At 44.4% G+C, this 25,080-nt stretch overlaps 1 protein-coding gene across 6 annotated transcripts in view; it reads right to left on the bottom strand.

Moving 5' to 3' along the window:
* Positions 1 to 436: 436 nt before the first annotated feature.
* The window catches only part of TLK1 (tousled like kinase 1), a 310,849-nt gene continuing 286,205 nt past the window's right edge, over positions 437 to 25,080 (bottom strand). For all 6 annotated transcript variants that reach the window (XM_088470184.1, XM_088470297.1, XM_088470045.1 and 3 more), the window contains 7 exons: positions 16,057 to 16,148; positions 15,888 to 15,977; positions 13,908 to 14,077; positions 11,305 to 11,440; positions 5,233 to 5,344; positions 5,046 to 5,153; positions 437 to 2,386 (listed from right to left, as the gene is read on the bottom strand). In XM_088470184.1, the coding sequence (XP_088326310.1) occupies positions 2,210 to 2,386; positions 5,046 to 5,153; positions 5,233 to 5,344; positions 11,305 to 11,440; positions 13,908 to 14,077; positions 15,888 to 15,977; positions 16,057 to 16,148 (885 nt within the window). In that variant the 3' untranslated portion in view covers positions 437 to 2,209. The remainder of the gene's footprint in view (positions 2,387 to 5,045; positions 5,154 to 5,232; positions 5,345 to 11,304; positions 11,441 to 13,907; positions 14,078 to 15,887; positions 15,978 to 16,056; positions 16,149 to 25,080) is intronic.

Here is a 25,080-nt window from a genome sequence, read left to right on the forward strand (position 1 = left end):
TAACTTACCAAACATTATGCATTCTCTAACAGAGGCCCAGTAACCATTTATATGCTTGCTTATCTATCTAACATAATATAAAAAGGTGAATGTATAAGCAAGGATGTGTTCCAAGACTACGAAGAGTCAGCAAAAGGGTTAACAATTCTATTTACCTCCTCCCAAATGACCTGTCGAGCTATGTGATATGTGATTGTGAATGTGGCTACTGACCAGGGTGTGTGCTTTTCAATGATAAGATGTGGTCAACCGGCCATAGTCAAAAATGGCAGACAGGGCATATGGAAGACAGGCAGAACTACTAAGTATCCTCTCAGCCTGCACAGAGAGGTAACATAAACCTACTGTAAGTCCCTAAGCCCAGCATATAAATGCCTAGACACCAAGCAACTAAAAAAGAACACCTTTAATAAGCATACCAAAGAGAAAGCATAGCTGAAATTTCAACTTTCGTTATTTATTACTGGTTTGGCTACATTCTCTACAATTTCAGCAGCATCTTAAAGAGACAGTTAATGTATATTTATGTACAATGTAAAATGAAATTGCTTGCAACAATGGAAACAAGAGCCACGGTTAACTGTACAATATTAAATGGTAATCTGTGTTAATACGGCCTCTTTCTGTAACATGAACAAAATTACACATTTGCATTTGAAACATTCTGAATGTGACAGAGGATTAATCCCTTGAATGCTACAGAGATTAACAGTTTATTGCGACGCAAAGCACTGTTGCCTACTCATGTACTGAAGGGTATCCTTGTATTTGTGCAGTAAAGAAAGACAGCATTCTAGAAAACAGTTTCTAGCTTACTAGGTCAATAGAAATGAAGAAGTCGGTTGTGCTCTAACACCAGTTTAAGCAGAGAGAGATATCTGTGTGTTAATGTATTTTACACCAACCCTGCATGGAGGAAGTCTCAAATAAGAAAAAAATGCTAAAGAAAACCTCCTCGATATGTCATCAACATGCCACAGTCAGGAAAGTGGAAACAGGTTTACAGTACTGTATAGGCTTACACATGCTTGTTAATGAACAGTCCGGGTTCTAGGGCGGTTTAATTTGCCTCTGAAACGGAAACAATTTCTATCGTTTTGCAAAATGAGAAGTTATTTAGCAGCAAACGAAAGCGCCATCCAGGAGACTTCGAAATAAAAAAAAAAAATCAATAGAAAAAGCCATACCTTTAAAAATTGTACAGAAAATAAAAGAAAAAAGCTGCTGAAAATACAGGAATACATGAAAAAGGACATCTGTACAGCAATATACACCAGCGCTAGAAGGGAATTTCTCATTATCCTGCATAGAAAATTTTATGTAAAGTTTTGAGAGCAATTGGTACCTACTGAATGTGGTATACGTACATAATGAACAAAAAAGAGACATGATAACATGTGGAATGATGCAAAACGCTAGAATTAATATCCAGAAAATGTGTGCGTGTAACCCAAAACATTTACCCTGAAAGGTGAGAACAGAAAGGAAAAAAAACGAACATTATGTGTTGAATACAAGTTGTGTGACGGCCCCACTCTCTTTTTAGCTTTGGTTTCAATGAACGGGTGTCGGAGACTCTGGGTAGCGCGCGTTCCCTTACGCAAGTCCATCATTGTAAGCGTGGATTTAGATTTATTTATTTTTGTAAATAATGAAAAACACCCTTCCTGCTAACACTCTCCAGTATCAACCAATTGCGTTGTAGTATTACAAAGAATATGTACAAAGGTCCCCACTAATGGGGAAAAAAAAATGTAAAGAAAACAAAAAAAAAAAATAAAATAACATTTTTTTTTCCTCCTTGGTGAACAGCGAACGGACCCTGGTTTCATGTGTGCGCTCTCGTCCATCTTTGACGCTGGCCCCTAACCTATAATATTACACTTGGGCAGGAGACTCAAAAAGAGGAGCACAGTCCAGGTCATTCCCAGTAGCTTGAAAATGGCTTAATAGCACACTGAGGCCAATGTCCAACATTACAGTCAAAGGGAATATATTTTCACAGTCTCATCTTTGCTCATCATACAAATAACACTAAGGAGATAGATCCCCCAAAAAACACACAAATGTCTTCAAACACATCCTTGGTTGAGGGAGGGATGGGGGACGGGAGGGGTAGGACCTACTCAAATCTTTGTTTTGTCTTTAAAACTAAAATTTGCACCTGAAAGCTAGTGAACAAATAACCATGCCAGCCTTGATTGGAGTATCAATATGAAATTATGCTAGACGTAGGCGGGGTGGGACAGGCTACGAGCCCAGACATGTGCAGGTTTCCTGAAGAATTGGATCTTCTCATGTGTGGGAGAAGGTATGGGTCACTGGCCAGCTGGTGGACATCAAACCGGTCCTCTTTGCGATAAGCTAAACACCGCCTTATAAACGCCTGCAGGAAAAAGAAGAGGAAATCTAAACAGTGGAAAAATAAAATAATAAAAGTACAATGCAAGGCACTGGAAAGGCAACTGAGCAGGGGACCCAGGTAGTGGAGGAGAAGAGGACTTTTTTTTTTTTACAGTGTGTTGCATCCAATCTGTCACCCTACTGCTGTAGTTTTCTAAATGACTGTACACATTCAAGATATAATCTACGGAATTATGCAGTGTTTGTATGCGAGTTATTACACCAACTAGCAGAACAATAGGTTCCCCATATTTGAATTCCCAGTTTATATACAGTGCATCCGGAAAGTATTCACAGCGCTTCACTTCTTCCACATTTTGTTATGTTACAGCCTTATTCCAAAATGGAATAATTTCATTTTTGTCCTCAAAATTCTACACACAATACCCCATTAATGACAACGTGTAAAAAGTTTTTTTGAGATTTTTGCAAATTTAATAAAAAAAAAAAAAAAAACTACTAAGAAATGACATGTACATAAGTATTCACAGCCTTTGCCACGAAGCTCAAAATTTAGCTCAGTTGCATCCTGTTTCCACTGATCATCCCTTGAGATGTTCCTACAGCTTAATTGGAGTCCACCTGTGGTAAATTCAGTTGTTTGGACATGATTTTGAAAGGCATACACCTGTCTATATAAGGTCCCACACTTGACAGTGCATGTCAGAGCACAAACCAAGCATGAAGTCCAAGGAATTGTCTGTAGACCTCCGAGACAGGATTGTCTCAAAGCACAAATCTGAGGAAGGATACAGAAAAATATCTGCTGCTTTGAAGGTCCCAATGAGCACAGTTGCCTCCATCATCCGTAAATGGAAGAAGTTCAGAACCACCAGGACTCTTCCTAGAGTTGGCCGGCCATCTAAACTGAGTGATCGTGGGAGAAGGGCCCTAGTCAGGGAGGTGATGAAGAACCCTATGGTCACTGTCAGAGCTACAGCATTCCTCTGTGGACAGAGGAGAACCTTCCAGAAGGACAACCATCTCTTCAGCAATCCACCAATCAGGCCTTTACGGTAGAGTGACCAGACGGAAGCCACTCCTTAGTAAAAAGCACATGGCAGCCCGTCTGGAGTTTGCCAAAATGCACCAGAAGGACTCTCGGACCATGACAAACAAAATTCTCTGGTCAGATGAGACAAAGATAGAACTCTTTGGCGTCAATGCCAGGCGTTATGTTTGGAGGAAACCAGGCACCGCTCATCACCAGTGAAGCATGGTGGTGGCAGTATCATGTTGTGGGGATGTTTTTCAGCGGCAGAAACTGGGAGACTAGTCAGGATAGAGGGAAATATGAATGCAGCAATGTACAGAGACATCCTGCATGAAAACCTGCTCCAGAGCGCTCTTGACCTCAGACTGGGGCGACGGTTCATCTTTCAGCAGGACAACGGCCCTAAGCACACAGCCAAGATATCAAAGGAGTGGCTTCAGGACAACTTTGTGAATGTCCATTAGTGGCCCAGCCAGAGCCCAGACTTGAATCCGATAGAACATCTCTGGAGAAATCTGAAAAAGGCTGTGCAACGACGCCTCCCATCAAAGAGGAATGGGCGAAACTGCCCAAAGATAGGTGCTTGTGGTATCGTATTCAAAAAGACTTGAGGCTGTAATTGCTGCCAAAGGTGCTTGAACAAAATATTGAGCAATGGCTGTGAATACTTATGCACATGCGATTTCTTAGTATTTTTTTATAGCCTTTGCAAAAATCTCATAAAAAACGTTTTACACATTGTCATTATGGGGTATTGTGTGTAGAATTTTGAGGACAAAAATTAATTTATTCCACTTTGGAATAAGGCTGTAACATAACAAAATGTGGAAAAAATGAAGCGCTGTGAATACTTTCCGGATGCACTGTACATACACACACACACACACACACATTTTAGTCAAAACCTTCCAGAAGCTTTATAGTGGTTGGAAGCCGACTGAAGACAGATGCCACAGTGCATGTGTAAGTAGTGGCAGTTTAGATTTAATTTGTGTCCTATCGGCTGGGAAACTATCTCCATATAACCCCAGGTCAGAACCCTACAGCAATGTGGAAGGATGGAGTGGAAAGGAGGCTTCAAACAGTGACACAATATGCTGTGCTCCTGCAAGACATTCACAACTGGAGTAACATGAGGACATGTAGAAAACCAAAACCCATCAGTGTGCTTGATTGAAGTTATTTACTAAATTTCTCAGTTACAAAACAATTAAATTTTCTGCTGGTCACACATGGTATTATATGGTCATTCAAGCCCAAGAACAGGACCTCTTTTCCCAGTGTGACCACTGTAGACTGGTCAGTCTGACGCTCTGGCAAACCAGCCAGTTCCCATGGAGACCTAATAAAGAGTCAGCGATTTGCTTTTCGCACAGATCAACAGCATCAATCAGCCGTAGCTCGTATTATGCCCAAAACCAATCTGCCAAATGGATAATTTTTTTGGAATGAAACAGTCATTTTGGGTCCTCACATATGGTGATATTAGATCTAATTGCCAATACTGCTGCATGTGCGGCCCAACGCTACAAATCACTCATGGGTTGTGGTGATTTGTTCCCTCTGGTACAAAGTGCATCTACGACGGTAGTTGAATTGGAAAACTATTCTTCTAGCAATGTCAGACAGCTAATTGTTTATATTTTACCTTAGCTTCATTACTAACAACAGGCTTCACAGGAAATTGAACATCCGTGGCTTTTAATATGGTATTCTCTTGTAAGATGTCTTGCTGGGATTGATTGTGGCCGAACGGCTGTAAAATAAACAACTTCTTGTTAAGCATCTTGATTATGCGGTCAGTGGTTAAAGCAGGGTCAGCCAAGGTTCCTCACCTTTCTGCCATAGAGACACTGGAAAAAGATGACTCCAACAGACCATACGTCCACTTTATTTGAAATCTTTGGTGGCTCCTTGCCCACCACAAAGCACTCTGGTGGCAGATACCTGCAGGGTTCCAGGAGAACATCACTACCACAGCAGAATATTTACTCCACATTTCTCCCATAAAACCCAATCCCACACGTTCTTGCACCAAACCATCATTCACACACCCAATCCCCCCAGAGGAACAGACAAATAGTGCAGGTGAAGGCTATAATTAATGTCATTTACCTCCTTGTGGGGTCTGTAACTAAATAACAATAAAAGGTGCGCGTGTGATGAGAGCAGGATGGATCCATTAAAATATAGATAAAAGCTTGCCTGGAATCCTCATTTCTAACCAGCCACTGCTTAATAGCGAATGATAAAAATGTATTACCCTAGGTGTTTTATGTTACAATTACATGGTTCTTAAATGTTGCCAAGAGGGTTCCATAGGTATAAACGTATTCCTATAAATGTATTGATACAACAGGCCTGGTATATTATTGGAAATGCAGCCACTGTATTTTAGATACTGGTCTGTACAGCATGAGGGCCAATGTGTCACCTTGGCAGTTGCATCCTTTTACACCAGTAATTGGGCACCGGTCCCTGTGTGAGTTCTCTGTTGAAATATCCCAATGTAAAGCTCCTGTGAAGAAGCACCTAAATGTGTTTCAATCCCAATTTTAGATGGTGTATCCCTGTGTAATACAGATGTGTCCACATACATCTATCCTCTGTGTGCTACAAGCTGCGTTACACATAACGCATGAGCACCGTATGACTCAGTAGCACCGAGCGCCTTTTCCTGCAACTTTTTTTCAGATGAGTTTCATTTGCACAGCGATATGAATAGGGCGCACAAGCAGCTCCTGCGGATTAAAATGATATGCGGCATGCCTGTATTCTGTGTCACTGCGGGTGTATCTGCATGCGAAATGCTACGCTACAGTATCAGCGGCTGTGACACTGTAACGTAGCATTTCGCATGCAGATACACCCGCAGGTGCGCACAGAATATAGGCATGCCGCATATCATTTTAACCAGCAGGAGCTGCTTGTGTGTCCGATTCACATCGCTGTGCAAATAAAACTCATCTGAAAAAAGGTTGTACGAAAAGACGCTCAGTGCTACAGTCATGCCGCGTCACGGCGCGACTAGAAGGGCTGTTTAAAGCGCAAGGAGGCTATATGTATGTGGACACATCTGTATTTCTGTGTTTTAAGCTCTCCAGTTGGCGTGAACAGAACTCTGCCTCTGAAAGCCTGGGGAGAAATTAGTTGGGCTGCTCATAAAGTCTGTGCCCACTGGCACACAGATGCATGCACGGATCACTAAGACACAATCTGTGCTGGTTGTGCTAAATGCAGGGGCACCCTACGTTGTTTGTCCCCTGTATTTAGCACAACCAGTTCTGGGTCTCAGAAGCCGGGGCCGGCTATGGTTTGTGGGGGGGGGGGGGGGGGGGGGGAGCACACCTTGTTTTTTTCTTTTTACACTTGTATTAATTTTTTTTTTCTTTTTACACAGATGTATGGATTGATCTCACTGATCTGTGCATGCATCACGGATCTCCCTGTTCCGCGCATGCAGCATCGTGTGGATCCGAACATATCATTAATGCATAAACACTGAACGATATGTCGCCAGATCGAAATCAGCAAATCTTATCTGCAGCAAGTAATATCTGACGATACGATGTATGACCCGCGGGTACGCGCATCGGCATAGTTATCGAGAGTGGACACTCACTACTTGCACATATTATGCACGATCTGTCGTTCCGATGCATAGAAAACGGCCAGATCTTCCAGTGACACCTGTTCCCGGATTGAGGCTCACTGCCGCAATTCGCTGTTAATGTATGCAGTGGCACAGTCAGTGCCGCTGCATACAGCGCAGAGCGGCTCCCGAATCTTCTTACCGGCACCACGTGACACATTACGTCCGCGACGCCGATGAGAGTACCAGGGAGCAGCTCTGCCGGGAGGAGGTCACGCCCGCACTCAGGTAAGTCAGCGGCGGAGGCTTTGGGGGTGGGAGGGCAGAAGGCTTAGGGGGAAAGCTCCGTGTGGCTTGAAGGGGCCCCCGCAATTTAGTTGCCCTGGGGCCCCCTCAAGCCTTAATCCGGCCCTGCCTACCGTGTGTGGACACCTTAACCCCTCTCCCAGATAGGCCATCCTGTTCAAAGCTCCACCATCATTCTCACAATATCACAAGTGCTTATTTGACTTTAAGACAGGGGTAGACATATGATTTGGCGCTATATAAAGAGTACATGTTAATGCAAGTCCAGCCTCATAACAGCAATCGCAAAGTCTCCTTGGACCTATCACAGTCCCTCCCCTGCTGGTAGAGTATATATGTGGCTCAGCAGGGGATCGCCACTCCAAGGGAACCCTTCAATATAGCCCCCTTTGGGGTAGGGATGATTTGTAGGCTCCTTGTGTGGGATGCGGTGAGCATCCCGACAAGCAGGATGCCGTCTGCCGGAACCCCAGCATCAGAATCTGCCAGAACACCGGCGCCAAAATCCCGACATGACTCGGGATGCCGATGTCGGAATCCTGGCACACGGCATCATCGCTGAAAGGTGAGTATCAGCCACGGAGGGGACGGGAGGGGACTTAGCATTAAGCTCCCCTGGGGATGCTAGCATTAGGCTGCGGGAGAGGGGAGGTTAGGGTTAGGCTCCGGGTCGGGGGAGTTAGGTTCTGGCACCACCTGGGGGGTTTAGGGTTAGGCACTAAGGGGGGAGGGTTAGGTGTAGGCACTTACAGAGGGAGTTAGTGTGCAGGGTAGGGAGGGATAGTATTATTAGGTTACAGGAAAGGAGGGTTAGGGGGTAGATAGTACATGGGAACAGTACTCACAGTTCCCCTGTCGGAATTTGAACCTTTGGGATGCCGCTGTTAGTGTACTGACAGCCGGCATCCCGTCTATCGGTATTTCATTCCGATTCCCCTTGTGCAGTCAAACCCCTTTGGCCTTTTGTTATGCCTATTATTATCCTGTGTGTTTTTAGAAGTATTATAATTTATATTGAGTACAATACAGTTGAACTTTTCTAGCTGTTTAAGTGATCCCAAACCTGTAGAGATATTTGTTACCATCAGTGGACTGACCTACTTCATCGCAAAAACTAAATGTAAGCCCAACATCCTCACAGAGTGATACGTTTGTTGAAGGGTCCCTGAAACCTCTGTTTCGCCAAATGTTGCATTTGGATTAAGGCTGGAGACCTACCGTACTTGAAAACATATGCGGTCTCATTAGACCAACATGCAATTTTATTCACTAAAAGGTGCAGAGAAAAGCAAAGGTATCACCCGTACATGTGGGCGTTTCCATAGACACCAAGAAACCGATTTCAACATACTATGTCATCAGGTATTTTTATAGGCTCCATCTAACTAGCTGAACATTCTCATTAGATGAAGCAAACAAATTAGAGAAACGTTCATGGTTACATGGTGTTGCACTGGCTTGCCGGATGCAGGCTGAGAGTAAAGATGCACATCCACTAGCAGACCCGAAAACGACTGCACGATTACGATACTGTAATCGTGCAGTCGTTTGTCAGTCGGTGATGTGCCTACACTGAATGAGCAGCCGCTCAGTGTAGGCATATCAATCATCTACAAACATGCTGAACCTGATGTGATCATCAGATTGTCCAGAATATTTGCCTAATGATAGATGTTTAAACGAGCAGTGGGTACGCACATCGCTGGTCGTTTTAGACATTTTTTTAAACAATCTGCAAACGATTAATCGAACGATAACGATATCGTTATTGTTTAATCGCTCAATTAAATCGTCTAGTGGATGGGCACCTTAATTGCGTATACACACGGTCAGATCTGTCAGATGAACGATTTGATCAACGATTTGTACGATTTTAGACAGTATTAAAATGAATGGAATCATCCAAATCTGACTGAAAACACATCAGATGTCAGATATCGTTATTTGACAATTGGGAACGCGCATCGTTCATCGTTGCAGGCTCACATGTCAGATTTTCTTTCAGATATGAACGATTAAATGATTTTTAAAATCGTTATCTTTCAGATAGTAGAGGCATGCACAACTAAATCTAGTATATCCCTTAGTTCTTGATATGACTCATTGAAGGGGTATTACTTGTGACTCCCAAAAGTCTGGTGTAATGACAAGTAATGTTGATGATGAAAGACTCATCAAGTTCTTATTCTAGTTTAAATAGATTTAAAAAAAGTTTGTTATGAGTATCTGCCATCAGGGCTATAGTCTGGTTAACACTAATGGGCACAAAACACAAATGTGATCCAGCTGTAAAAGTGGTAATTAGCGCCAGGCTGAGCCAGACACGCTGCACGGGAGATACACAAAGCTTCAGAATGTTTGAAAGTCTTAGGAGAGTCAAACCCACAAAAATAAATTGATGGATTTAACGTGCTCATTATCCCTCTCCGTTTGACTGGAGTTTACACATTCTAGAGGGGTCTCAGGTAGCAGGAAGTTACGTTTGGCTTATCTGGCTTTTTATTTTTAATTCACTATGGATTACTACAGGAAGCAGTTTCCCTATGGGTTAGCTTCAGGAAGCAGTTTCCCTATGGGTTAGCTTCAGGAAGCAGTTTCCCTATGGGTTAGCTTCAGGAAGCAGTTTCCCTATGGGTTAGCTTCAGGAAGCAAATTCCCTATGGGTTAGCTTCAGGAAGCAAATTCCCTATGGGTTAGCTTCAGGAAGCAGATTCCCTATGGGTTAGCTTCAGGAAGCAGATTCCCTATGGGTTAGCTTCAGGAAGCAGGTTCCCTATGGGTTAGCTTCAGGAAGCAGTTTCCCTATGGGTTAGCTTCAGGAAGCAGATTCCCTATGGGTTAGCTTCAGGAAGCAGATTCCCTATGGGTTAGCTTCAGGAAGCAGATTCCCTATGTGTTAGCTTCAGGAAGCAGATTCCCTATGGGTTAGCTTCAGGAAGCAGACTCACTAAGGATTTATAGATATAGATATATACACACACACACACACATACACAGTGGTGGCCAAAATTGCGGACACCTTTTGAAATATGAATGTTTTTCAACTTCGAATGCTTATAAAAACTATTACACTTCACACAGTGCAATGACTCATATCAAATCAAAGAAAATTTTATGCTGAATTCAACACAATAAACAGAGGTCAAATATTTGCATTACAAGGGAAGTTATGCAGTGAAACCAACACTTAGGGTGAAAATCCCTGTGTACTTAAGATGTTACTGTCCGACTCCTATCAGTATTTCGTTGGGTATCCTTTATTTTTACAAACAGTTTTTATAAGCATTCGAAGTTGATAAACATTCAAATTTCAAAATGTGTCCGCAATTTTGGCCACGTGTGTGTGTGTGTATGTATGTGTGTGTATATAATATATATATATATATATATATATATATGTAAATGTTTCTATACATTGTCCATACAGTCTACTAATGAACTGCGCATAATTAACCTGGCATCCACCACCCTAGGTTTGGCAGAAAGTACCCCAATGTCATAGGGGGTGTAGAACTTGTACATTTTACCCACCAATTCCTCTAGAGTTCACTTTATGGAAGGAGGACCCCATACTGCTGGTTTCCTGGTTATAGTGTGACCAGCCAAAGTTGCCAAAGTCTGCTTACCACTTATTGTCTACCTGCTTTAGTGGTTTCCGGCCCAGGCTCTAACAATCATATGTTAAAGGGTAGTTGAATTGGGGGGGGATGGGGGGGCACCTACATGTTTTTATCTTATGGTAGTTATAATTAAGTTGATAATGACTGAAATAAATTAACTTTTTGATGTGGCCACATCTATCCACTGGATTATAAATCGCGCATGCAGTACCCTATATGATATGTGCTCCTACTCTTGATACATTTTTGCTCTAAATGAAGTAAATAGTCTTTGAAAAAATAAAAGAATTGTGATTTAGAAAATATCTACAAGGTTTTTGATCCATTTGTAAGGTTTTCACACTGTAATCCATGGCCTAATAATATTATATAATCAAGCACATACTTACCAGTAAGTTCCAGCCCCTTGTGATGTCAAGTCCATTCCATCCACACCATAGCTGTCATCATCCATTATTTTGGACAAGCCAAAGTCTGTGATTTTGATCTCCCCACATGCTGTACCATCCACTAGAAGAATGTTTCCTGTGAGAAGAAGTACATGTGAGTCACAGGCCATCTGTATCACCTCCTGCAGGCTTTATATCCACTGCTCTTCTAATGGGGGATTTAACGAATGGAAAAAGTGACATCTCCCCCCATCGGAGGGTCTTTGTTTCTCTTTCAAACATCTCAGACCTTAATGAAGAATTGCAGTGTTCTCCTGACCCAACATCCTTTATACTCCTACCTTCTTCTGCAAAAGGGATGTAACAATTGAGCTCATGCCCGAGTCTGCATTCACCTCATACTTACAGACTTTGATCTGTCCTCCACAGGAGAAACCGGGGGAGAGGCAACAGTCGGGCAGTTATAGGGGCGGAACTGGACATTTGAGTCGTTAGGCCCTGGCGGCAAAATCTTGCGAACCTCGCATATTTTAATACAGGGTGGCGGGGCCAAACAACGCGATTATCATAAAATCGCATCTTTAAGTCCCACCCCCTTACGATGGGCCGTGGATTCTAGGTGAGTTTCTCCCCATACTGCCCACTTCACTAGGAAGTGGGCAGAATGCGGGAGAAGTGCCTACTCCGGGGGTGCGGGGTGCCTAAAAAAAAAAATCAGGAGCCTCCTGCGACTTCCGGGAGTGTAGGAAAGTATGATTCACCTACAGCTATCCATAAACAATATAAAGCTAACTTCAATGCATGTATTCCATCCACATGGTACGAATTGCCTATACCCCATTTTTTCTTAATACATTTATTCATGTGATTTTTTTACCATTACAAATTGGTCCATTTCTTGTTTTATTTTAGAATACTGAATGGAGCACATGTGTATTCATATTGCAATGTGGAAGAATTGAAGGAAGGCACAAAGAAACCTTTGCGTGTTTGATACCATCTCTTAACAAGTAATCATACATCTAAGTCTGCACAGTGTGAATTACTCTACACGCGGGTTGGTGCCCAATACGGAATTTCGGGACACTTGACAATTTGGATGGGACTAATTCACTCTTCCCTGAAAGGATCTACACATTGGAGTGCACATTTTATAACCATATCACACTATTCAATGTGTTTGGTTTCTTTTCATGCACATATTTACTACACTATTGGAAAAATATCAAGTGAAAATCCTGCTGTTGGGACAATCTGAAGAGCAAGAGGGGAATTCAATTAGAGGCGAAAAGCCATATTCGCCTGTTTTTTTGTGAAAAATTTGCCTAAAAAAAAAAATTCGCCAAATTCAATTCCAGGACAATTTCGCCTCAGTGGAAACAATTCTCCAAAAATGATTCTCCAATCAATAGCTGGTGAAAAGAAATGCAAAATCTTTATTTTGGGGTGCAAACGTGGGGAAACAACTCAGACCCCTTGGGACAGCCCCCAAAGGACAAATACGCAAAAAAACCAGAAACTAAAAACTAAGAACACCCCAAAAAAGACGTCATTTTTGGGGTGTAAATTTAAAAAGTGGGGGGATAAACATTAAAAGTAGCGAAAAAGACTTCTTGGGGGTCCACAAGTATGGGTCAGGTGTTATTGGGATTGCAGGTGCATGCAGCGGGTGGATTTTTCACGTTTTTTAAAAGTTCACTTTAGAGACATAAAAACATGCTTGCACCCATTTTCAAGCACCCCAAATTTGACAGGACTATTTATTTTCACCCAAAAATACAGCTTTATGCCATTCTTCACCACTTTTACAAAAACGCTAGTAGCAAGCAATTTACACAACTTAAGCAAAATAGCTTTATTAGGGCTATTAGTACACATCTATATTGATTCCCTATGTTAGTGTATCTTTTTCTGGGGTACAGACTGATTTCCCCAATTCTTTCAGTACTTTTCACCTGTTCCCCATTCGCCTATTTCCGTGTTCGCCTGCTTTGCAATTGAATTAGGCGAAAAGCGGGGACGAGCACGGAATAAATTCGCCTCTGAAACAGGCGAATGAAGCGAACAGTCTTCGCCTCTAATTGAATATGGCTCCAAGTGAAAACGTTCTACATATTGTTATATATATATATAAATATTTAGAAATAAGGAACTCAGCTCAATAATAAAAGTTGATGATTAGAATGGCTAGTTTCTTTTACCATTAAAGCACAATTATAGTAGGCCTAAATTAGGGATGTGCAGGCTCGGATAGGTTCGAGTTTGCACGTGGAGTTCGGATTTTTCCCTCCAAAAAAACGGAACTCAGAACGAGGCAAAACGTCATCTTACATGGACGAACATCATCATTCCTGGTCTTTTGTCCAGGAATGATGATGTTCGTCCATGTAAGATGACGTTTTGCCTCGTTCTGAGTTCCGTTTTTTTGGAGGGAAAAATCCGAACTCCACGTGCAAACTCGAACCTATCCGAGCCTGCACATCCCTAGCCTAAATAGATTATTTGAATTCATAATGGAGAATATTCCCAATGGCAAAATAAAGCCAGGCTGCAACTACAATGAGGAGAACAGAGCTTCAGCCCCAGTTTACCGCTCAACCTACCTGGCTTGAGATCATAATGGATGATGGGCGGTTTGATCTCATTGAGATAACGTAGTGCGTTGACTATTTGCATTACAATAGACCTGGCTTCCTTTTCGGACATCAACTTGTGTTGTTTAAGGTAAAAGTCAAGATCGTTGCCTTCACAGTATTCTAGCACTGTACAAAACCTGAAAACGAATATAGAAAACTGAACAGTCCGTCTTCTATGCAAATTCTAACTTGTGATATAGGAAGAGAACTTTTTCATAATGATTTAGATGTGCTGCATGACATACAGCTTATATACTATATTCTCCAACAAACCAAGATGACACCTAAGGTTCCTGCTACGACTCCTTAAAGGCCCCAACGTGGCAGGGTTCAAGGTTTTCATGTTTACAGAAGTTATCTCATTGGCATAAGAGAAACGATGTGATCCGCCTATAGCTTCATGAACACTTGTACGGTGTATGGGCCTGACAATGTAAGGATTCCTAGGGCAATATTTTGTATTCCTTGCAGCAAAGGGAAGTAGCAAATCTAGCTCCAGATCTAGGATAAGTGGCAGTTTTGACCGCAAAATAGAATAGAAAAATTGCATTAAATAAAGAACCAGATGTGTTCAACATTTAATATCATTATCGGTTAAAATTTTGAATTCAAAGCCACCGAGAAGCACTTGGTAAATCAATCCCTTGGTCCCACCAACATCAATGTTGTTGTACGACAACCTCCATCATCTCAAGGATATCTAATTTGAAATGTGGTTCTGCCAACATGAAAGGGCCACCTATACTCATGCTAATAAACACCAGGAAGCTCTGCTCTGCTGATCAGGCCGGAGAAATGTTCTGTGCTTCAGATAGAATTCCAGAACACTAAACTATGGTATTATTTGTGAAACATTCCTCTTTCTTAGTGTACAGATTCTCCATATAACATGGCATGTAGTCACTAGGTTGTCATTTATAATGTAGACGTGGTTAAAATGCCTAAATCTGGAAAATGTCGACATGGACCGAATGCTGACAAATATCATATTGAAAATGTTAACATTAGGGTTAAGCTTTGGGATACCTCAGAGATGGACTGTCGACATTTTATCACCATCGACATTATGAAAGACCACATAATATACCGAGCCCACAAAATATACAGGTCTACCAAACAAAGAAATTAAAGAGATGCCAAAGTGAAGCGTTGGAATTCCATTCATCATCTTAAAAGTAATGATTTTGTGTCACTTGTTCCCATCAGGCTCAGACAGAGGCGAGCTGACAAGAACGTCTCTGTTTAATAGGAAGGCCTTCGCCTGCTTATACTTGTATTTGCATTCTCCCCAGTACCGTTTTACAGTGTCAAAGAGGGGAGTGGGTGGAACAGCGGCGCCACCTGGATTGTTTGAGAGCATGGACTAAAGGGTCTATTTATTAAGCTTTGGATAGAGATAAAATGAACGGAGATAAAGTACCAGCCAATCAGCTACTAACTGCCATGTCATTGGCTGTGTTTCAAAATGACAGTTAGCAGCTGACTGGCTGGTACTTTATCTTCATCCAATGCTTACTAAATAGACCCCTAAATGTCTACATTTTCAAATCAAATATTGGAAGGTATGGAGATAGTATATAATTTTCTACTCTATTTATATTCATTGGAACTGCTACTACTATTGGAAAAACATACCTCTTATTGCACTTAGGTGGTCTTACAGGGGAATTCACAGTGGCATTACTCACACAACATATTTCCATCTGTTTTAATTATTATAGTTTCCTTATATGGCGCCATATAATGCTTAACACCACCCACAAATAATACAATACATTCTCTATGATAGGGAATATAAATGATATTATCTACAGTTCTCTGTAAAATAGGAGCACAGGAGTTCAATGGTTGTCTTATTAATATACACAATATTCTCTTATGAAAGAGAGATGAAATACTTTCCATAAAGCCAAACACACTAAAAGCAACAGCGGTGATCATACTTACGTGTCTGTATCCAGGGAAAAATAATCGTAAAGTTTAACTATTCGGGGGTGATCGAGTTCTTTGTGTATTCTATACTCTCTGCAGGCGTGCCTGAAAAAACACATGTGGGTTAATATGGCTGCAGAGATGAATGGCAGGCTGTATTATGGAAGGACACAGAAGTATTTACTTGTGGTAATTCTCCTTCTTCTCGTCTCTCCAGCTCTTGTTGAGTTGGTGAATTTTCACAGCAGCGTATCTTTGTTCATAAAGATCAAAAGCCTGAAATAAACATTTAATAGCACGTTTCAACTCAAGTCATCAAAGTTATTTCAGGAGAAAACAAGGTACAATATTGGGAGAAGGGAGGCTTTAGAGGGGTCAGTCCAATTAGGAGCAATGTTCTCACTCCTGTGAGTGCGGCGGTATGGTGCATTTACTATACCTCCGGACTCGTCCATTTTTGTTTGCAGCCGCATAGGGCAATTAGCAAGCGGGGTGAATTGCCTTTCCGTTACTGGCATTTCTATGCCACTGAAATGAAATGCGTTGATCCTATGCACTCTGGACCTACCATCCCGCGCTACCACTGGGATTGCCTTCCGCTTAATACTTACAACTGGAACTACAACTACAGGGCAAGACTAGGGCAGCACAGATGGTGTAATGGTTAGCGTTGCTGCCTCACAGCACTGAGGTCATGGGTTTGATTCCCACCACGGCCCTACCTGTGCGGAGTTTGTATATTCTCCCTGTGCTTGCGTGGGTTTCCTCCAGGTACTCTGGTTTCCTCCCACACTCCAAAAATATACTGGTAGGTTAATTGGCTCCCAACACAAATTAACCCTAATGTGTATGTGTGTGTGGTAGGGAATATAGAGTGTAAGCACCACTGGGGCAGGGACTGATGTGAGTGGCCAAATATTCTCTGTAAAGCGCTGCGGAATATGTGTGCGCTATATAAATAACTGGTAATAAATAAATAAATAAATAAATAAGACGCTCCATTCCCAGACGAGTAAAGTCATCAGTGTGCACTGCAATCATCCATGGCAAAGCCACGATTGCGGGATCTCCTGCATCAAACTGAATTTACCCCACATAGAACCACAGCTTCATTGTAGGAATTGTACCCCCCCTACCGGATCCATCAGCTACTATATGGTTAATATTGCTGCCTATATGCAGGACTATACACATTACTACTACTCCCAGGAGACTATTTTAACTAGTGAGTGCCATACTCCCCTAGTCCATCCAATTGTGAAGAGGAATACCCGATAAGTTAAGGTGCCCACACACATACCGACTTACTCCCAATCAGCCGATGTACACGATTTCCCCTGAACTCTCCCCAGGCAGTCGTGGTCACGATTTGGAGTTAAAAATGTCCAATCTGACTTAAGATCTATCTTGCAGCCAGTGCATTGTATCCCAGATTGGCTAATCTGCCCTACAGCACGGCAGATCTGAAGATGCGAGGTACGACGAGCGGGGACGAGCATCGGCATCGTGATCAAGAGTAGAAACTCACGATTTGGCCATTTTTTACATGATCTGTCGTCACGATTCGTCGAAATCGGCCAAACTGGCTGAAAAGTCGGTATGTGTGTGGGCACCTTTAGACTTTAATCAATATACGGTACTTTTTTGATGTGGTGACACTAGATAGGCAATTAAGATATACACTTTTTATTAATTGTTTATTATGTTAAATGTTTATACACAAGTCTTTTTGTAACATTATGACACAAGGTACCGGACTGAAATACAAATATATTTTTACATTTATTGTTGGCCTAAAATTCTGATCACTTGAGCCTCAAGTTTGTTTGATTATGCAAAGATATAAATATAAGTTCTCATACCCACTGAAAGGAATGGAAGGCACCCAATCCCAACCATCTCAGAGGAAATGAATCTCATTTGCAAGTGCAAAAATACCATGTAGCTCTAACACTGCAATAGGCATGTTTGCTTCAGTTTCTCGTGTCTATAAATAAAATCTTGTTTTGCAATTAGCCTCAGAATCAACCACACTGTTGCCATAGCCAGCAACTTCCATTGTAAGGAGCAAAATGTTGCTTCCCACGCAGTTAGTCATTTTAAATCATTAAATAATGCACACACCTATAAAAACGTACAAACACAGGCTCATGAGGCCACAAAAGATGCAGCTATATGTGCGGAAGCAGCTGAATCTTCACATATATAAGTTACCTTTATTATATTACAGTAAATAAGAGTCCCCTAATAGATAAACCAAAAGTAGGACTATAAACTTGAAGTCTCAACCCCACCCCCCCTCCTTACCTTAAAGTGCTAAGGACAAGTCTAAAGGGGCACATCCACTAGCAGACATAGAAACGACTGCACGATTACAACATTGTAATCATGCAGTCATTTCACAGTCTGTGCTGTGCCTACACTGAACGTTCAGTGCAGGCACATCAATCATCCCCTAACATGCTCGGGCGATGATTGATGTCGAAAACGACCAGCGGGATCGCGCATCGCTGGTCGTTTCCAACAATTACATCCCCGATGTGTGCCCGATTACTGAACAATTGCACGATTACGATATCGTAATCGTGCAATCGCTCTGTTATCAGGTAGTGGATACGCGGCATAACTCATCCTACCACTACAATGATGATGAAGACCACCTCCAACAGCCCCCACCTAACCTCTGTGGAACTAGATATCCTAGCATAGTCCAAGCTAAAAGTGTGGCAGGGCATGCTGGGATGTGTTGTTCCACAGCAGCTGGAGACCCGCATGTTGAATTCAACTGCTCTAGAACATACCCATAGAGGTTAATATTGCATGCTTATATGACTGACCGGTCTCCACTCTCACCATACACCCATTACTAAACCTTCCGGTCAAGATTCCCATACAGATTTCTCTTCCGACCAAAGATCTCTCACCAAATTTGTGTAGAGACACCCGGTTCAATTTGAAAAAAAGAGATTCACTACACTTGCTGTAGGATGCAACCCACCACGGTGAAAGTTCTGCTTCCCCTACCACCCTTTCATGGGGGAAAACAGGATTTTGGTACTTACCGTTAAATCCATTTCTCCGATTCCACAGGGGACACTGGAGCTTCATGACAGTGGGGTATAGACGGTGGGTTGAGTTGAGCCTGGCACTTTAAAAATCTACAAGTGTGACTGGCTCCTCCCCCTCTATGCCCCATCAACCCCAGTTTTAAAGAACTGAGCCCGAGAGGAGACGGAGAACAGACTGAAGAACAGAGAAGGAGAACAGGAAAAGAAACATCCAACATACTGACACACTGCAAGAACACAGCAGGCTGCAGTGATAAACAGTCACACAATAAAACAGACAAAACTGCAACAGAACTGAAGCAGAACAAACAACTGAGAACAGGCAAGAAGCACTGGGTGGGCGTCCAGTGTCCCCTGTGGAATCGGAGAAATGGATTTAACGGTAAGTACCAAAATCCTGTTTTCTCCTTCATCCACTAGGGGACACTGGAGCTTCATGACAGTGGGGACGTCCCAAAGCTACCCTCCTGGGGGGGAGAGTGCTGAACGCCCTGCAAGACACTACGACCAAAATTTGAAGCAGAAGCCGCAAAAGTGTCAAATCTGTAGAAACGTACAAAAGTATGAACCGAAGACCACGTCGCTGCCCTACAAAGCTGTGAAGCCGAGACACCCCTACGTGCCGCCCAAGAAGTACCCACAGAGCGCGTAGAATGCGCAGAAATGGATACCGGCGGTGGTCGAGCAGAAGCAACATATGCCTGACGAATAGTCAGACGAATCCACCTAGCCAAAGTTTGTTTAGACGCCGGCCAGCCACGCCGATTAGCATCATAAAGGACGAATAGAGCCTCTGATTTACGTAGCCCCTCAGTACGGGACACATAAATGCGAAGTGCCCGAACCACATCCAAGGAGTGAGAATCCCCAGAAGAGTCCGACAACGCTGGCACTACAATCGGCTGATTCAGATGAAAACCCGAGACCACCTTGGGCAAAAAGGAAGGCCGGGTACGAAGTTCCGCCCGATCTTCGTGAAAAATCAAGTAAGGGGAACGGCAGGACAAGGCTCCAAGTTCCGACACACGTCTGGCCGAAGCCAGGGCCAATAAAAGGATCATCTTCCAAGTCAAATACTTCAATTCCACCTCCTGCAAAGGCTCAAAGGTGGATGACTGAAGAAAAGATAAAACAAGATTCAGGTCCCAAGGAGCCGTGGGTGGCACAAAGGGGGGCTGAATTCTAAGAACCCCTTGAAAAAAGGTCTGAACCTCCGGAATCAGAGCTAGGCGACGCTGGAAAAAAATAGAAAGAGCAGAAATCTGCACTTTAAGCGATCCCAAGCGTAACCCCGCATCGAGGCCTTTTTGAAGAAAAAGAAGAAGACGTGGTAAATGAAAAGAGGAAGTGGAGGATCCACGACCTTCACACCAGGAGATATAAGCCCTCCAAATGCGATGATAATGCGCTGATGTTACCGGTTTTCTAGCCCTAAGCATGGTAGGAATGACCGACCTAGGAACTCCATGGCTTCTTAGGATGGCGGTCTCAATAGCCACGCCGTTAAACGAAGCCGCCGTAAATCCGGGTACACACATGGACCCTGTTGTAGAAGGTCCGATCGTAGCGGAAGATGCCAAGGTTCGTCTGCCAGAAGGAATAAAAGATCGGAGTACCAAACCCGACGAGGCCAATCCGGAGCCACTAGGATGACGGTGGACGACTCTCGTTTGATCCGCTTGAGAATCCGAGGGAGGAGCGGAAACGGTGGGAACAGGTACACAAGGCTGTACGGCCAAGGGATCAGTAAAGCATCCGCTCCCACCGCTGCCGGATCCATGGTCCTGGAGCAGTAAAGGGGTAGTTGATGATTTATCCGAGATGCCATCAGGTCTATCTGTGGCTTCCCCCATCTGCAAACCAGTTGATGAAAGACCTCGGGATGAAGGGACCACTCCCCGGGATGAAGATCCTGACGACTGAGGTAGTCCGCTTCCCAGTTGTCGACCCCCGGAATAAACACTGCTGAAATGACCTCTACGTGTCTTTCTGCCCACAGAAGGATGCGACTGGCTTCTCTCATTGCCATCCGACTGCGGGTTCCCCCTTGGCGATTTATGTATGCCACTGCCGTGGCGTTGTCTGATTGTATCCGAACCGGAAGTCCTCGTAACAGAGGAGCAGCCTGTATCAAAGCTCTGTAGACTGCCCGCAGTTCGAGAACATTGATTGGTAAGAGGGACTCCTGCTGCGACCAAAGCCCCTGGAAGTGATTGTCCAGAACCACCGCTCCCCATCCGCGGAGGCTGGCGTCCGTGGTGACCAAGGTCCAATTCCAAATTCCGAAGCGGCGACCCGCTAACAGATGCTCCGTCCGAAGCCACCAGAGCAAGGATATGCGGGTCCGGGGAGACAGACGCACCAGCCGATGCATCTGTAGGTGGGACCCGGACCACTGAGACAGAAGATCCAGTTGAAATATTCTGGAGTGAAATCTGCCGAATTGGATGGCCTCGAAGGAAGCCACCATTTTCCCCAGGAGACGTATGCAAAGATGCACAGATACTTTCCTGGGTCTGAGCACTAGACGAACCAGCTCCTGTATGGCTATGGCCTTGTCCCTTGGCAAGAATATACGAAGCAGAACAGTGTCTAGAATCATTCCTAGGAACTGAAGTCTCTGGGACGGCATCAACTGAGACTTCTGGAAGTTCACAATCCATCCATGTTGAATGAGAATCTGATGTGTAAGGGACACTTGGTGTAAAAGGACTTCTGCCGTCGGAGCCTTGATGAGTAAATCGTCTAGGTACGGAACTATCGTCACCCCCCGAGAGCGCAAGTGAGACACCATGACGGCCATCACTTTGGTGAATACCCTGGGAGCTGACGAGAGACCGAATGGCAGGGCCTGAAACTGGAAATGAGCTTCCCTGATGGCAAATCTGAGGAAAGCCTGGTGAGGAACCCAAATTGGGACATGCAGATAGGCGTCCTTGATATCTATCGACACCAGAAACTCTTCTGCCTCTAGTCCTGCAATGACAGAATGGAGAGATTCCATCTTGAACCTGTGAAATGAAAGATACTGGTTCAATGATTTCAGATTCAAAATGGGTCTGACTGACCCATCTGGTTTCGGAACCACAAAAAGGTTTGAGTAAAACCCTTGTTGCCTTTGTGCAGTGGGAACCGCCACAAGGACCTCGGCCAGCAAAAGTTTCTCGATCGCTTGACGCAAAATTAGTTGCTTCAAGGGATCGACGGGCAAACCTGTTGTAAAATAACGCCGAGGAGGAGTGAAAGCGAACTCGATCTTGTACCCCTGAGATACCAGATTTCGAACCCAAGTGTCTGGAGAAGTCCGTCTCCAAACCTCCGAGAAACGCTGGAGGCGTGCCCCCACCTTCGGATTTCCGAGATGGGATGGGAGCCCGTCATGCCACAGGCTTGTCTGCTGGCTTGGGATCTGGACGGCGGCCAATATTTGCTTGACGTCCTCTAGTACGGCCTCCTCGCCCCGCTGAAGACGAACCACGCGATCGTCCCTGAAATCTTGCCGATGCTCGAAAGGAACGAAAGGAAGGTCCCCTAAACGAGCGACGCGGAGGAGGTGCTGATGAAGGTAGAAAAGTACTCTTACCTCCAGTGGCCAGCGAAATCCATTTGTCCAGCTCTGGACCAAATAAAATATCGCCTGTGAAAGGAAGAGCTTCCACTGCTCTTTTTGACTCCGCATCCGCTTGCCAGGCACGAAGCCAAAGTGCCCGGCGAGCAGAGACCGCCGAAGCAGAAATCCTAGCGCCTACCTGGCCGATATCTCTGGAGGTGTCTCCTAAGTATACAGCAGACTCCTGAATATGTTCTGCCAAGGTAATCAGATCTGCTCGCGGAGTGCTGGATCTAAGACCCTCAGTCAATTGTTCCGCCCACTTTTCCACAGCCTTGTTGACCCAAGATCCTACCAAGGCCGGGCGGAGAAGTGCACCTGCGGCCGTATAAATGGATTTCAAAGTGGTTTCTAATCTCCGCTCTGAGGTTTCCTTCAATGTAGTAGCTCCTGGAACAGGTAACGTGGTCTTCTTTGACAACCGAGAAACCGAAGAATCCACAGGTGGCGGGGTCTCCCACCTCTTCCTATTTTCCGCAGGAAATGGGTAAAGAGAGAAGAAACGCTTAGGAATCTGGAATTTACGGTCCGGATTCTGCCAGGCTGCCGTCATCTGTTCATCCAACTGGAGAGAAACAGGGAATGTGACGGCCATCTTCTGTGACCTGGCAAATAAGGAGTCTTCTAACGATTCTGGAGCTTCCTGGCCAGAAATCTTAAGAACTTCCCTTACCGCTAGAATGAGTGCGTCAATACCTTGCAATGCCTCAGGTTCTTGTGAGTAAGTCTCTACGTCTGATTCGTCCAGCATCTCCCCTTCCTCCTGAGACGAGTGATCCGCTGCCGAATCCTCATCCGACTGGAGAACCGCCGGAAGAGCCCTCTTTTTAGATGAGCGACTTACCGTAGCTTCAGGAGCTTTAGACGCAGAACCCATCGCTTGAGCAAGGCTATTCACCGAGCGGACTAAATTCTGAGCCCACGCTGGTTCTGCTAGAAAAGAAGGGTGAGATGTGCCAGGTAGATCTCTGGCAGACTCCCGTTCCCTACGGGAAGCGGCTAATTCAGAAGAAAGGTCCGCCATGACCCCGGCCAAACTATTTATGAAGGAGGGAGTGACAGACTGCGTGTTAGCACTGTCTGCTTCACATGTCTCGCACAGGGAAGACCCTTCGGAGCGAGCATGGGTAAACTTCTTCCTGCACTTAGTGCAGGCAAACAGCTTTTGTGATGCAGTTTTTTCTGTCCTGGATGTCATCATGTACTCACAGACAAGCACCACATACAATTCAGGAATGCAGAAGAAGTATAGAGAGAAGCAGAATTACAATAATAATGCTACTCAAGTATGGGAGCAGACAGAGCAATAAGGGAGGAGCAGAATTTCAATAATAATGCTACTCAAATTGCATGCAGAGCAGTATAAGAGGAGCAGAATTTCAAGAAAATGCAACTCAGTAACAGGGGCAGACAGGCATATAAGGGAGGAGCAATCAATAGGACCAGAAAGTAGTTAAAACCACCCTCTGTATTTACAGACCCCCTGTAGATGCTCTCATCTGCTCCTCTCCCCCTCCGCTCAGTGCCTGCAGTCTGAGGCGCCACTCCCGTTCAGAGCGCGCCAAACTAGCCCAGGCAGTGAAGGAGGAAGAGGAGGAGGGACCCATAAGCTCCTCCCCTAATGGCCGCCGCTTTGTATGCGCGCGGCATACACTTATACAGTGGGATGTTCTGTCCCCGCACTAACAGCGGGGGCAAGCGGCACGACCGCCCCAGTGATAACCGTGCCGGTGCCTTTTACCAAGCACCGGCACGCAGAGGCAGGACCGCTGTGAGCGCGCCTACCTAACAGCCAGCGCCGGTGTTCTATCACAACACCAGCGTGGCAACTGACAGCGGGGCTGACAGCCGCGCGCTGTTTTCAGACCCAGCAGTTATTTTCACCTCTCCTGCTAGTCAGGAGAGGTGTGCTACTCACCGAGCTGCTGCGGCCAGAGCGCTGGGCAGTGAGGGGAGAGCGGGGACCCGGACACAAGCCAGTGGTAGCTGTGGCGGGCCCCGCTGAGTCTGATGACTCCTAACTGCCTAAAGCAGCCTCCCCTCCATAGGGTGACCGGACACAGGCTGCAGTAGCCGTGTGGTCCCCTCTCTGGTGGCTCCCACGATGCAGGCAGACTGTCACAGCTAACAGTCTGCCTGTCCTCTTGCTTGATTCTTTTACAAATCATATAAAAATTAATATAAGGGCTGGAGACAGCCCCTGTGCACCGGCTCTACTCGGGCACATTCTAAAAACTGGGGTTGATGGGGCATAGAGGGGGAGGAGCCAGTCACACTTGTAGATTTTTAAAGTGCCAGGCTCAACTCAACCCACCGTCTATACCCCACTGTCATGAAGCTCCAGTGTCCCCTAGTGGATGAAGGAGAAACATATAATCCAAACTCTTCAATCTCTACTCAATATCTAACATTTGGGGCCTACCATAATAGAACAGGACTGCTTCTCCTGAAATACCTCCCTACCTTACGTTCCTGCCATTGTTTGGGGGAAATGAAAATGCTATTTTGCACAATGGTTCATATGCAAGGA

The sequence above is a fragment of the Taudactylus pleione genome, unplaced genomic scaffold (genome assembly GCF_031769625.1).
Source record: "Taudactylus pleione unplaced genomic scaffold, aTauple2 ptg000004l, whole genome shotgun sequence".
NCBI classification, from domain to species: Eukaryota; Metazoa; Chordata; class Amphibia; order Anura; family Myobatrachidae; genus Taudactylus; species Taudactylus pleione.